This window comes from Malania oleifera, chromosome 5 (assembly GCF_029873635.1).
Source record: "Malania oleifera isolate guangnan ecotype guangnan chromosome 5, ASM2987363v1, whole genome shotgun sequence".
Lineage (NCBI taxonomy): Eukaryota > Viridiplantae > Streptophyta > Magnoliopsida > Santalales > Ximeniaceae > Malania > Malania oleifera.
Window position 1 is genome coordinate 8,150,442 of NC_080421.1, and position 11,552 is coordinate 8,161,993.

An 11,552-nucleotide genomic window follows, 5' to 3' on the forward strand; every position below is an offset into this window, starting at 1 on the left:
TTTTTGCTTTACGGCAATGTGTTGGTAAATATCCACTAGCATTAGAAAATGACTGGACACAGTGCGCTGTCCGTAGGACAAGCCCCACATTAGGTTTCTTGTCGGGATTAGCCACTTGCCTTCAATCTAATGGCAATGCCCTACAGTGGCTCATAGGAGTCATCCATCCATACTGGAATCTCCTTCAATAATGTAATTCAGAAGTTTACCATGTTTAATGAAGCAAAAACAAGTAAAGCCACTCTTTAAATTTCTAAATCCTGATTAAAAAAAAAAACAAGGACTAGGATCTAGCTTCTGCCAAGAGCTCCTGAGGTAAACTGCAGACAGCCCATTTCAAGTGAGCGCACAAATCTATGTAAATATATAAATAAATGCCTAAATGATATAGATCATACATCTCTGTACATTAAATGTGACAATTAACAGATGTAACTCAAAATTTGCTTTCCTGTGGTTTAATCAGTTCATTCCTTGCTCCTTCAGATGCAGATAATGCCAATTGGCTGTCAAAATGAATGCAATCATTCCTGTTAAAACTAAGAAAAAAAAGAAAGAATTGTAAATAACTTCTGTATTCTTTGTATGTATAAAACTGTACAAGGGTCATCCTCTTATAGGTGAAGGAGGCAAGCTCTCAAAGGTAAATCATGAATGACATTAATGCTAATTACACAAATCATGGAGATTGACCAAATCATGGAGATTGGTCAATCAACTTAATTAGGGAGATATGCTAACAATTCCAATGTTCGGATCGAGTTCAACTTCCTTAGCATAAATTCAAACTGTCCGAACAGGTTGAGATTTTTTAGCAGTAGGGGCACAAACAGCTTCCACCGATAGTTTCTTCAGTGTGGTTGGACATGGGTCTGCGCCAAAAGTCATCTTCGATACTGTAACTGAGCAACTTTGTTGCCCAATGCACATCTGCAAGCCAGGAAAAATGGGAAAAGAAAATGAGGGTTCAATCAATTCGCCATTAAGTTTGGAAACTTTGTATAATGTTGGCACTTTATGTCTGCCCTTTTCATCTTTTTGCACATTTGAGATCTCAATCACAAAAGCCATTAAGAAAAAAAATTTCCACCACCTAAAAAATTATTTCTAGCAGTAGCTAGTAATAAGAGTAATTTTTTATTCTTTGGTTCTGTCAACTGGGTTCAAAATTTATTGTCATGGTTGAAATTTAAATCTGTGATCCAAATGAGCTGTAGAAATAGAATGCAGAGTTCTCGATACCTTCTTTAAGACATTGTACGAGGTGCGTGCATGGCAGGTTCCTTGATGGAAATTCCCACAAGTTCCCAATGGAGTTCCAAAGCTTGCAAATTTTATAGTAGAAATTGACTGCCCAGATTCACATCTTAGATGAACCTTAGGCTTGTTTAGTGCTTTTGTACTCTTAAAGCTCTCAGAATGCAAATTTGAAATGCCTGGATGGAACTCAGAGACCTCAGCGCAGACACTAGCGACCTCCCTTTTGACAAGAGAAATCCTAGATGCATCACCACCAAATTCGTCAAAGACTACCAATAGATTTTGGGATGGCTTCAACCAAGACCGAGGCACATGGTACCTGAAACCAAAATTTATAAGGAATTTTGAACATAAAGCCCATAAGCATGCATCTATGTTACTTGATTCATGATTACAAGTTCCAGAAAAAAAAAAAAATTTTCAACAGAACTTCTAACCATTGTTGTGTTGGTTGGCCACATCCAAATTGGCACTTCGTGGGTCGGAATGTTCCAGGATAACTGCACAGACTGCAGTTACCATTAGCAGGAGTAGTCCAATATCTTCCAATGCTCTGCCCATTAATCCATATTTCACCCTTCCCCATACTACTCATGTCAAAAGCTAATGGCTCATTTCCTTCAGGTTCATCAAAATAAGCCTGCAAGTTACCGCTAACAATGCTTAGCAGAGATTCATGCCTAAATTTTACTCAAAGAGAATTAAAGATCGTGAACTGTAGGGATTATCCTTTCATTTTACAGAATGAGGGTATCTGCTCATGAAGGGGGGAGAGAATTTATTTGACTTGATTCATAAGCAGGAGTCATGTTCAATAATTCCTTATTTTAAGCAATCTTGCAAACACCAACTTCACCTCCTCTATTTTAAAATTTACTCCAGACTTGTATTTTCGATCATATGTTCCAGTCTATAACTTCCAAAAATTCAGTTCCTCTTCGGAGAAACTTCCAAAACCACATGAAGTTACTCTTTGTTGACTTCATTTTCTAACCTCTTTTTAATGAAGACATCAAAATTTGGATATCAAATTCATTTGCATGGCCATTAGTTCTTATTGTCAAACAAAAAATTTCCAAACCATAGTTCTACCCTTGACCTTCATACAAAATCATGAGTTTCTAGTTTTGGTCCAGCTTATAAATTTCAAGTAATTCCGGTGCTGATGCGATTCTGAAAGAGGCAGGTACTCACACCACCTGTCCTCTAAGATAAAATGAATTGGTCCTTGTGAATGCAGAACAATAGCAACTACGCTTTTACCCTACACAAAATCATCATGCCTAAGGGAAGCATGGGGGATAGGTCATTTGGCATTCCTGATGGCAAAGAGTAATAGACACTATTAAGTCATATATTCCTTGTTTGCATACCTTATACCACATAAGTGGCTGTTGTCTCTGCAAGGCAAAGGAGCCCTTCATCCATTCCACCGATGTAGTTCCACTTGGAGATAAAATATTCATAGCTTCTCCTTTGAGCCCAACCTGTACGGCAAATGCCCAATGGAGCAAAGAGAATTGGTAGAAGTGTTGATGCATCAATAAAACTTAAAGAAACAAGATTCACCTTGTATGACCATTTCTGCACGGATAGGTCCCTCTTTCCCTTGTCTAAACCATGTAGAACAACTGGTCCAAGGATTCCTGAGTTCCATGTCTCAAAATGTGGTCCATTGTTCTTCAAACACAACAAACAAAAAAGAAATAAGCTGAAATTGGCTAAACAAATGAAAGGTGGAGAAGAAAAAATCATTGAATTCGGCATCAGTTACTGCTATTGTCTGACAACCAATTCTCAGACATTTCTTCAAAATCATGTCATTATGTTAGCATTTTCTTGAATTCAACCAATGAGAATTAGATATAATGAAAATTGGATAACTAACTGGCAGTCCGAGAGCCACACTAAGCAGCGAAATTTTATTCATTCCAGCTTGCAGGTCAATATTTCCTGTAAAAGTAAATCTCCTGTTTGCCCGAGTCCCAAACATTGACCCTGTCGTTGGAGCACAAGAACAATTTTTTTTCAGTTTACCAGGCAGCTTCTATGTTTTTCTTAGAACTATTAAGTCATCCAGTAGAACTATCTCTCTCTCTCTCTCTGAGCATACCTGAAAGATGTCCATTTACAAACACATGCAAAGCATCGCCCCTTGACTCCACTGTTAGAGTGAGAGATTGGCCTCCATGCAGAAATGGTTCAGATGAACTTACATCAACTCTGGAAAGAAGTGAGACTGAAACAGTTAGATAATTTTATTCATATATAAAACAGAATGAGAAAAATGCTTCTCTGAAAATCCTCACCTGGTTGTGTACCAGAGATAGTCACTGCTGCCTCTGGTCACGTTTAACTGCTCCAAAAGACCAGGAACAGTGATTGCAGAATTATCATCAACTGAAGACACGTCTTCATTGAACGTCTCCCATGAAAGCAATTTTGCATTAGTGGGCAACATTTGCGTCCGGGACATTTGAGCTCCAACCTACAATGGAGAAATGAACCCGAGGTCATCATTGGCCATGAATTTCAAATATCTCTTAAAGCATTTGCATCAATTTGCTTGTTGGCTGCATTTGTTCACACAAGCTTGGCATCATACAGGATTTCTTCATTGAAAAATATGCTTCCCAGAAAAATTTTACCGAAACCATTTTCCTACATTCCAGGAAACTATTAAATTGGGTTTCAATGAAGGACCAGTTTCCATCGAGTCCTGGACACAGAAGTAGGAGGTTTTCTGGAAGATCTTCTGTTCTGCTTAACCAAATGCAGCCTTCAATAATTGCTTTTTCTTCTTGTCACTTACTTTAGCTGTATTGAATACAACATTATTGCAATCAGGAAGGATGCTGATGGACCAAGGTGGAAGCTCATATTGTTTATTGTTGAATGTCACTCTTGCTGCTGACTTGAAATTGTAGTTTGAGAGAAAAGCTGCACAATCCCCTGTATTGGAAGAGAACACATATGCCTGAAATTTTCAATGTCAAGAGTCAATACGGTTTAGATGTTTGAATATAAATTAACCAGTAACCAAAGCAAGAAATAGGCAAATGTGGTAACTTCAAACACAAATATCTTTCGATAGCCGTTAAAATGATTTCCAATGGCCTATTCTAACTGCCACTAATAAAAGGGATGAACATGTGAAAAGTGAAATCAATCATGGCTTCAACATAGTTTGTTTTTAACAACCTTCATATGGCTGCTTTTTACCTCTCTCTCTCTTTATATTTAAGAATTGTGCAACAGCGAGACTCCTTTTGAGCAATTAAACAGAATGCATACAGAAGTCTTGTGCATGATCCATTCAAGTTGGGGTTACTTTAAGTTTTCAAGTAAAAGTTGCTCCCCTAGGACAACAAAACACATATAGAATAGAGAAAATTATGAACCTTTTCATAACTTCCTAATGAAGTGACATTGGGATCAGCAGAAACTAAAGCTTTCTCACACAATTTCACTGCCTTGTGGAGTTCTTTCAAATGACTGTACTTGGGTTGCCTGATTAAGCCTGTCAAAAAGAAACAGAAAAGCGCTCAGTTACAAGTCCAACAGACACATTGAAAACTAGCATTTACAATTCTGGCTATTAATTTTCTCACCATATTCATCAATGGGAGCATCATAGTCATAGCTCGTAGTGATGAAAGGGCCTCCAGCCGTTCTTCCAAAGTTGGTTCCCCCATGATACTGTTAAAATTGAAAATAATACGAACATAAGTTTATTTTTCTGAATTTACCTGTGGTGTCTGTCTCATCGTGACCATTTGATTAATGCAGATTCTGTGATGAATATATATAGCCAGCACATATTTTTAAAAATTTGTTCGAAAATAAACAGAACTTGGGTTTTTGTAACAGTCATACCCTGCATGAACTGTTTTAAGAAAGGAAATTTACATTTTATTTATTTGTTTTTTTGGCCAGATTGGACCGGCCATTACATGCTTCTAGCACAATGGCATTGGGAGTTCTTTGAGGCATTTATCCACTTTATTGAATCTAATTTCCCATCAAACCAAATGTAGAAACAGTAAATTGGCGAAGAAGCTTAAGCGGAAAGTAAAGAGTAGTGTGAGGGAGGAGAAGCCACTAAATTGAAGAACCATGTAACTAACCATGTAGTAGTTAACAAAAGAACCTCCCTTTTGAACGAATCGGGCAACTGCAAATGCCAAATCTTCAACTGGCCGTTGGTGAATTGGCCCCCCAAAGTCTGTAAACCTTTAAAATGGACACAGAAAGTATGTAAATTTATGTTCCATAGAATTTGGATTTAAGAATAATAGTGCACAAAGAACTTACCAGCCACTCCAGGCCTCAGTCCACATTGTGGGTTTATAAGGTTTGTTTGGAAAGAAATAGTCACAATAAAAGCCATTGCATGTGTTTATCTGTCACCAAAATTTACATAAAAGTGAACAACAAAAATATACTAACATTAGGCTTGAGACCAAGAAATACTGGTCATATTCTATTCTTTCATTTCAGATTCTTCTTCCCATGAATCAAGGTAATAAGGATTTCAACTACACAAAAAGATGCTCTTTGCCAATTCACAAGTTAGCAAAGTTAAGCAAATACCTGAGTAGTTCATAACAACTCAAAATAGCCCAACAGCTAAAACATAAACAAGAATGGAAATTTTTTGTTGCAGACATGCAGTTGTGATGGGCTTTAGCTGTCGGCCGATTAAAATTTCTTATATAGGCAATTCATAACATAATAAACTTTATATACACATCAAACATACATACATGTGTGTGTGTGTGTGTGTGTATATACATAAATAAATATATATATATATATATATATAGAGAGAGAGAGAGAGAGAGAGAGGGAAACAGGAGAGAGAATAGAAGGGAACAAAAATCATTAAATGTCCTCCTTATTTCATAAGAAAGAACTAGAAGAGCCAAGCAAGATGCTATGGGTTAAGAAGCATGAGTTTGCTTACCACAGGATCCGGGGCATCGGCTTCTTTGCACATAACCCATGGGACCCCAGTATCCATTTTTACAGCCATCTTTGCAGCCCAATTCATGTATGCTTTGCCAGCAGCTCCAAATGCTTTGCTTTCTCGTTCGTACTCATTCTCAATCTATTCAAAACAAATATTATATATATATATATATATATATATACACATACATACATACATACATACACAATATATGTATATATAGCTTGGATCAACATAGTAAATTCTAGTCCGTGAGTGCCTGGAGAGTTGTTGGTTTTTCCTATTTTCCACTGTGATATAGACTTAAATTTGCTAAACACATTTTGCAGACGCCGAGCAAAATTTGGTTTTGAAGCAAGATATCATTGGCAAGCATAAAAAAGGATTGGAAAAAGCTCAAATCAAACCTGAGAGATGATGATAGGACCACCTTGTGACTCAAACAACTCTTCATTCTTCATCATTTGGACAATTTTCTGGGTAAAATTCTGCATTGCCATCTGAACAGCAGAAGATACATTAAATAATGATTTAAGATGCATGAATAATTACCCGAAAACGGAAATAAAGGCAATAAATTATAGAGTACAATCTGCATATACACATTTCCATCCCTTTTTTCTTTTTTTTTTTGTTTCTTAGTTTGAACTTCTAGATAGGGGGAGAGAGAGAGACCTTGAAAGGTTCGTTATCGGTTCTGAAGCTGATTCCTGGAACATACTTCAACCAAACAGGAAAGCCTCTAAAAACAGAATAATAATTATAAAAAAAAAAAAAAGTGATTAAAGAGAACTGTTCTTCAATATTACAAAATATCATCCAAAAGAAAATAAGAGTACCCAAAATTCCATTCAGCACAAATGTAAGGCCCAATGCGAAGATGGACATAGAGCCCTGCTTTTTGGATCATCTTTACGAATCGAACCAAATCATATCTTCCCTCAAAATTATACTAAAACCCATAAAAAGAAAAACGAAAAATTATTTAAAAAATAATTTTTTTAAAAAAAAATGCCCACAAATAATAAAAAAATGAAAAGAAAACAGAAAAAAAAAAAAAAAAAAAAAAAACAGAGGACAACAAAGAACAGCAAAGAAAATATAAAGAACGAATCGAAGTACATTGCCAGGAGATGGTTCGTGAACGTTCCAAAACACGTAGGTGTCAATGGCGTCCAACCCTCCATCTTTGGCTTTCTGTATAAGGTCTTCCCACATCTGCATTACATTCATTATGCATGTCACAAAACAAGAATGCCCAGAAAATTCCACACAAAAACAACTCCACAGTTTCCCGAGAAAGTGCAGGAAAGAATGGGAAAAGGGAGTACTTCAGGGGTGCTTCTTGGGTAGTGTATGGAGCCAGAGAAGAGGATCCTCCTTTGCCCATTGACGATAAGAGCCTTCCTGTCATAGCTAACACTACTATGAACCAGCTGAAGGCCCAAAAACAGAAACGCACACAGTAAACACCACTTGGAAACCGAGATAGCTTCCATTCCCTCCTTTCTATCTGCAGAGAGAGAGGAATCAGGAGAGAGAAAGGGGGGCACCTGGGAATGATGAACAAGAAACAATTTTTTGTTTCATCATTCCAAATATATACAATACCCAAAGGCCAAAACACCCAACTGCAAGAAAAATATTTCTAAAAATCCTTGCTTGCAGTTGCTGATGGAGATTAACAATAACTAATCAGCTCAAAGGGTGGCGAGGAATGTATGTCTGCAGGGGATTTCTATAAAAAGAAATCTTTCAAAAAGATGGATTGCATCAACAAGAAATCTTTTCAAATAAATAAAGATTTGAGAGCAAAAAGAAGAAAGCTTTATTTATATTGAAGACTCCTCATCTCCATGGGTTCTCTCTCTCCACTCTAGATTATCTTTACAGGTTGCCTACTAAAATTTAAAAGACTCCTAGATAGAATAAACTTCCCCAAAAGAGAGGCTCAAGGAACTATTTTGTTTCTCACATGTCTACAATTACAAATATGTTAATTTTTATATTTGTGATTTATATTTGAACTATAGTTTTTTCAGCATATTAAAGTAAAACACAAAGGCCAAAGCTTATGTTCTAGTCAGTTAAAAGTTTAGCACATTAAAGGAGAAGTTAAAGAGTTTTCTAGACAAATAAAGAACTCTCCTTAGAAATTAAAGAGGAGGATAATAGGATAATGAGAAAAAAAAAATATCATTTAATAATATTTTGCGATGCGTAACATCCTGAATTAAGATCACCAATTGAAGAATTTTTTGACGTGGGCAGTTAATTCAAAATATTTTTAAGTCAAGTAATTCGATAATTGATAAAAAAAAATAAAAAATAAATTTGTAGCCACGGATATTTTCTTTAAAATAGGAGAGCTGAGATTCACAATTTTGATTCGCTCAAATGTGAGACACTTTTTATCGTGGCACAACGTATGATAGTTTTATATAAATAGTAAAAAGTATATAGTTCAATTTTATTTAATTATTCATTTCAAGAAATCAATTTCGGTTTAACATATTTGCAATTTTAAGTAGGGTGTCGCTAATTAGTATTTTTGCCATGCTTTTTACCAAGTCAAGTCGGGGCCTATAGAGATTCAATCAATATTAAATCAAGTTTTTGGTAATTGGTTATAGGTTAAATTATATAAATAATCTCAATGAAATTGACGCATAATTACTAATGGAGGTAACACACGAGAAAGGAATAGAACACTCGAATCCAATAGAAACATGTTGAGAGAGTTGCTTTTTTATATATATATTTTTCTTTATTTGACCATTTATCTTTAATCTTATTTCTTTAAATATACTTATGTGATAAGTTTTTTAAACGCTCCTTTTATAGATTATATTGTATCTATCTTAATTTTTCTAGTAGTCGTTGGAGGTCCATTTTATTTTTGAAAATAAAAATTTTTTCAATTATTAGATCATAATTTTCCTCCTTGAATTATTATTTATAAATAATTTGTAATTTTTCAAGTCATATTTTTTTTTTTTTTAAAGTGTGAAGGAATTTGGAATGAAAGTTCCTCGTAATTCTGGTCTAATAAAATTCTAAATAGACCAAAATAATAATAGACTTGTGAAAAAAAAATTATTGTTAAGAAACTTTCCTGATTCTATTTTGAGTAATGGAACAAATAAATTGATAATAACAATTGAGTTTTTTTTAGTTCCATTAGTAAACTCTTATCATAAATTTGAAGAAACATTTATTAGGTTAAATTTATTATTTTCAAGTATTCTTAAATTAATTTTAAGTCTTCGAGATAAATTCATAATTTTTCTATATTCAAATCCATTTTGATAATCTCGAGATATTAATATTTTCGATTTAAACTATCGTATGGAAGAATTTTTCTCCTATCTTATCTTTTTGTTCCATCTTAAAATTTAAACTATGAGGACTTCTAATGTGAATATATTGTATTTAAATTTTTAAAGTATTTATTTATTTTAACTAAGTTTGCATGGAAGATAATTAATTAATCACATCATTATAGTATTTTAGCAAGTTTCAGAACATCCAAACAGAGAAGGATTTATCGGTGATCACATTAATAGATTGATATATGATTTTGCGGAGCTTTAAAATTTGTTGTAAACTTGATAATACTTGAAATTCAAGAATTTCAAAAATAATTTTTAAACCAAATCTTCTAAAAACATTTACAGAGGAATATAAATTTCAAAATTTAAATTTAAATTTAAATTTAAATTTATTTAAATCTATATAAATCTAAAAAAAAAAAATTCCAAATTCCACGTTCCTTAGAATATAATATTTATATGGCCACGCTTTTCTTCTGCATATGTATATGTGGTATCACAAGCCAATTAAATTTTGGTGCAGGACAAATCCGTGACTGCATATTAATTATTGGGTATATATATATATATAAATTAATTATAGCCTAGGAAGTCACATGCATGCTGCTTGCAAATCAATCCAAACACTTTTGGTGCATGCCCAAATTTAATTTGTGTGCATGTGAAATAAGTCTAATTAATCAATTGTGACACATGGGAATTTTCTGAAAAACTAATTATAGGTATTTTTGTTCATAGGAACAATAGGGTCATTATTCTCGTTACTAAACTTGTTGAAGAGATGAAATATAACCAATATATATCTTGTTGATTGGAGGTTGAATCGAGAAGAGTTCGGCTAAAAATAAAAATTAGGATATATTTTGGAAAAATAAAATTTCTATGAAAGAGAAATAAATGAACCAAAACAAACACATTGTAAATTGAGAAAATAAGGAAATATACCAAAAGAAAAAAAGAATGAAAAAAAAAAATGAGTTTTAGGGTTCTTTCCGATACATTTTTCAAAAAGAAAAAAATGTATAATCAAGAATTATCGTATCATGGTAGTCTTGAATTACTCTTTTTTTGGGCACGTAAACGTATAAGAATTATTTTATTAGACTAACTAAAATATTATAATAAATAATTAAAAAATCGATATATATATATATATATATATATATATATATATATATATATCAAAATAAGAGTGATCCAAGATGATCATTTTTGTTGCTGTGATAGTCCAAGATTACTTAAATTTTTTTTTCTTCTCACTTTTCTGTTCTTTTTCTTCTCTCTCTCTCTCTCTCTCTCTCTAAAAGAAGCAAAGAGTGGCCAGATCATTTTCAAGTTCTACAAAGTAGAGGACATGTTTCAAGTGCTGCAAGGTGGTCCTTTTCTGGCATATGGTAGGCCTCTGTTTCTTAAAAAATGGCCAAACGTATTTTAATTTAATAATGAGGAACTGAGCATAGTGCCTATGTGGATTCAATTGAAAAACCTTCCTCTCGAATTGTGGACTCCTAATTCTCTTGGAAAGATTTGTTCTATGTTAGGAAGGCATGTACACGCTGATAAACTAACCACCAACAGGGAGAATATTTCCTTTGTCAGGGCATTGGTGGAGATTGATGTCGCCAAAGATCTAAAGTATAGTGTGAGAGTTCGTATGCCTACTGGGCAAACTTTTGATCAACTGATTTCTTATGAGAATGTACCAAAATTTTGTAAATTTTGTAATATGCTTGGTCATGCAAAAGTAAATTGTAAAAACAAGAAAGAGCTTGAACAGAGGAAAGGAAAAAAGAAGAAAGACTCTGATACAAATAAAGAGCCATTGGATGTTTGCCTGGACTCCTGTAGGTCCAATGACAAGAATGTTGTGAAAGTTAACATTGCAGGGTCCATTGGTGCAATAAAGATTGGTGCTTCTTCTTCCTTGTAAGGGGGGAGAAAATCTAAATTGGTTAGGGGAAAAGGTAACGCTTCCCGTGCTGTTTTGG

The 11,552-nt window shown here is 34.1% G+C and overlaps 1 protein-coding gene across 1 annotated transcript; it reads right to left on the minus strand.

The window, feature by feature from the left end:
- Positions 1-561: 561 nt before the first annotated feature.
- Positions 562-8,252, minus strand: LOC131156469 (beta-galactosidase 3-like). The gene is made up of 19 exons (XM_058110174.1): positions 7,564-8,252; positions 7,355-7,450; positions 7,072-7,184; positions 6,908-6,974; positions 6,640-6,732; positions 6,227-6,370; positions 5,575-5,663; positions 5,388-5,493; positions 4,872-4,959; positions 4,662-4,780; positions 4,073-4,237; positions 3,570-3,748; positions 3,374-3,483; positions 3,149-3,258; positions 2,830-2,940; positions 2,634-2,747; positions 1,698-1,900; positions 1,243-1,579; positions 562-930 (listed from the first exon to the last, which is right to left on the minus strand). Exons 1-19 carry the CDS (start codon positions 7,729-7,731, stop codon positions 784-786), a joined length of 2,559 nt encoding a protein of 852 aa, XP_057966157.1. The 5' UTR covers positions 7,732-8,252; the 3' UTR covers positions 562-783.
- Positions 8,253-11,552: the final 3,300 nt, after the last annotated feature.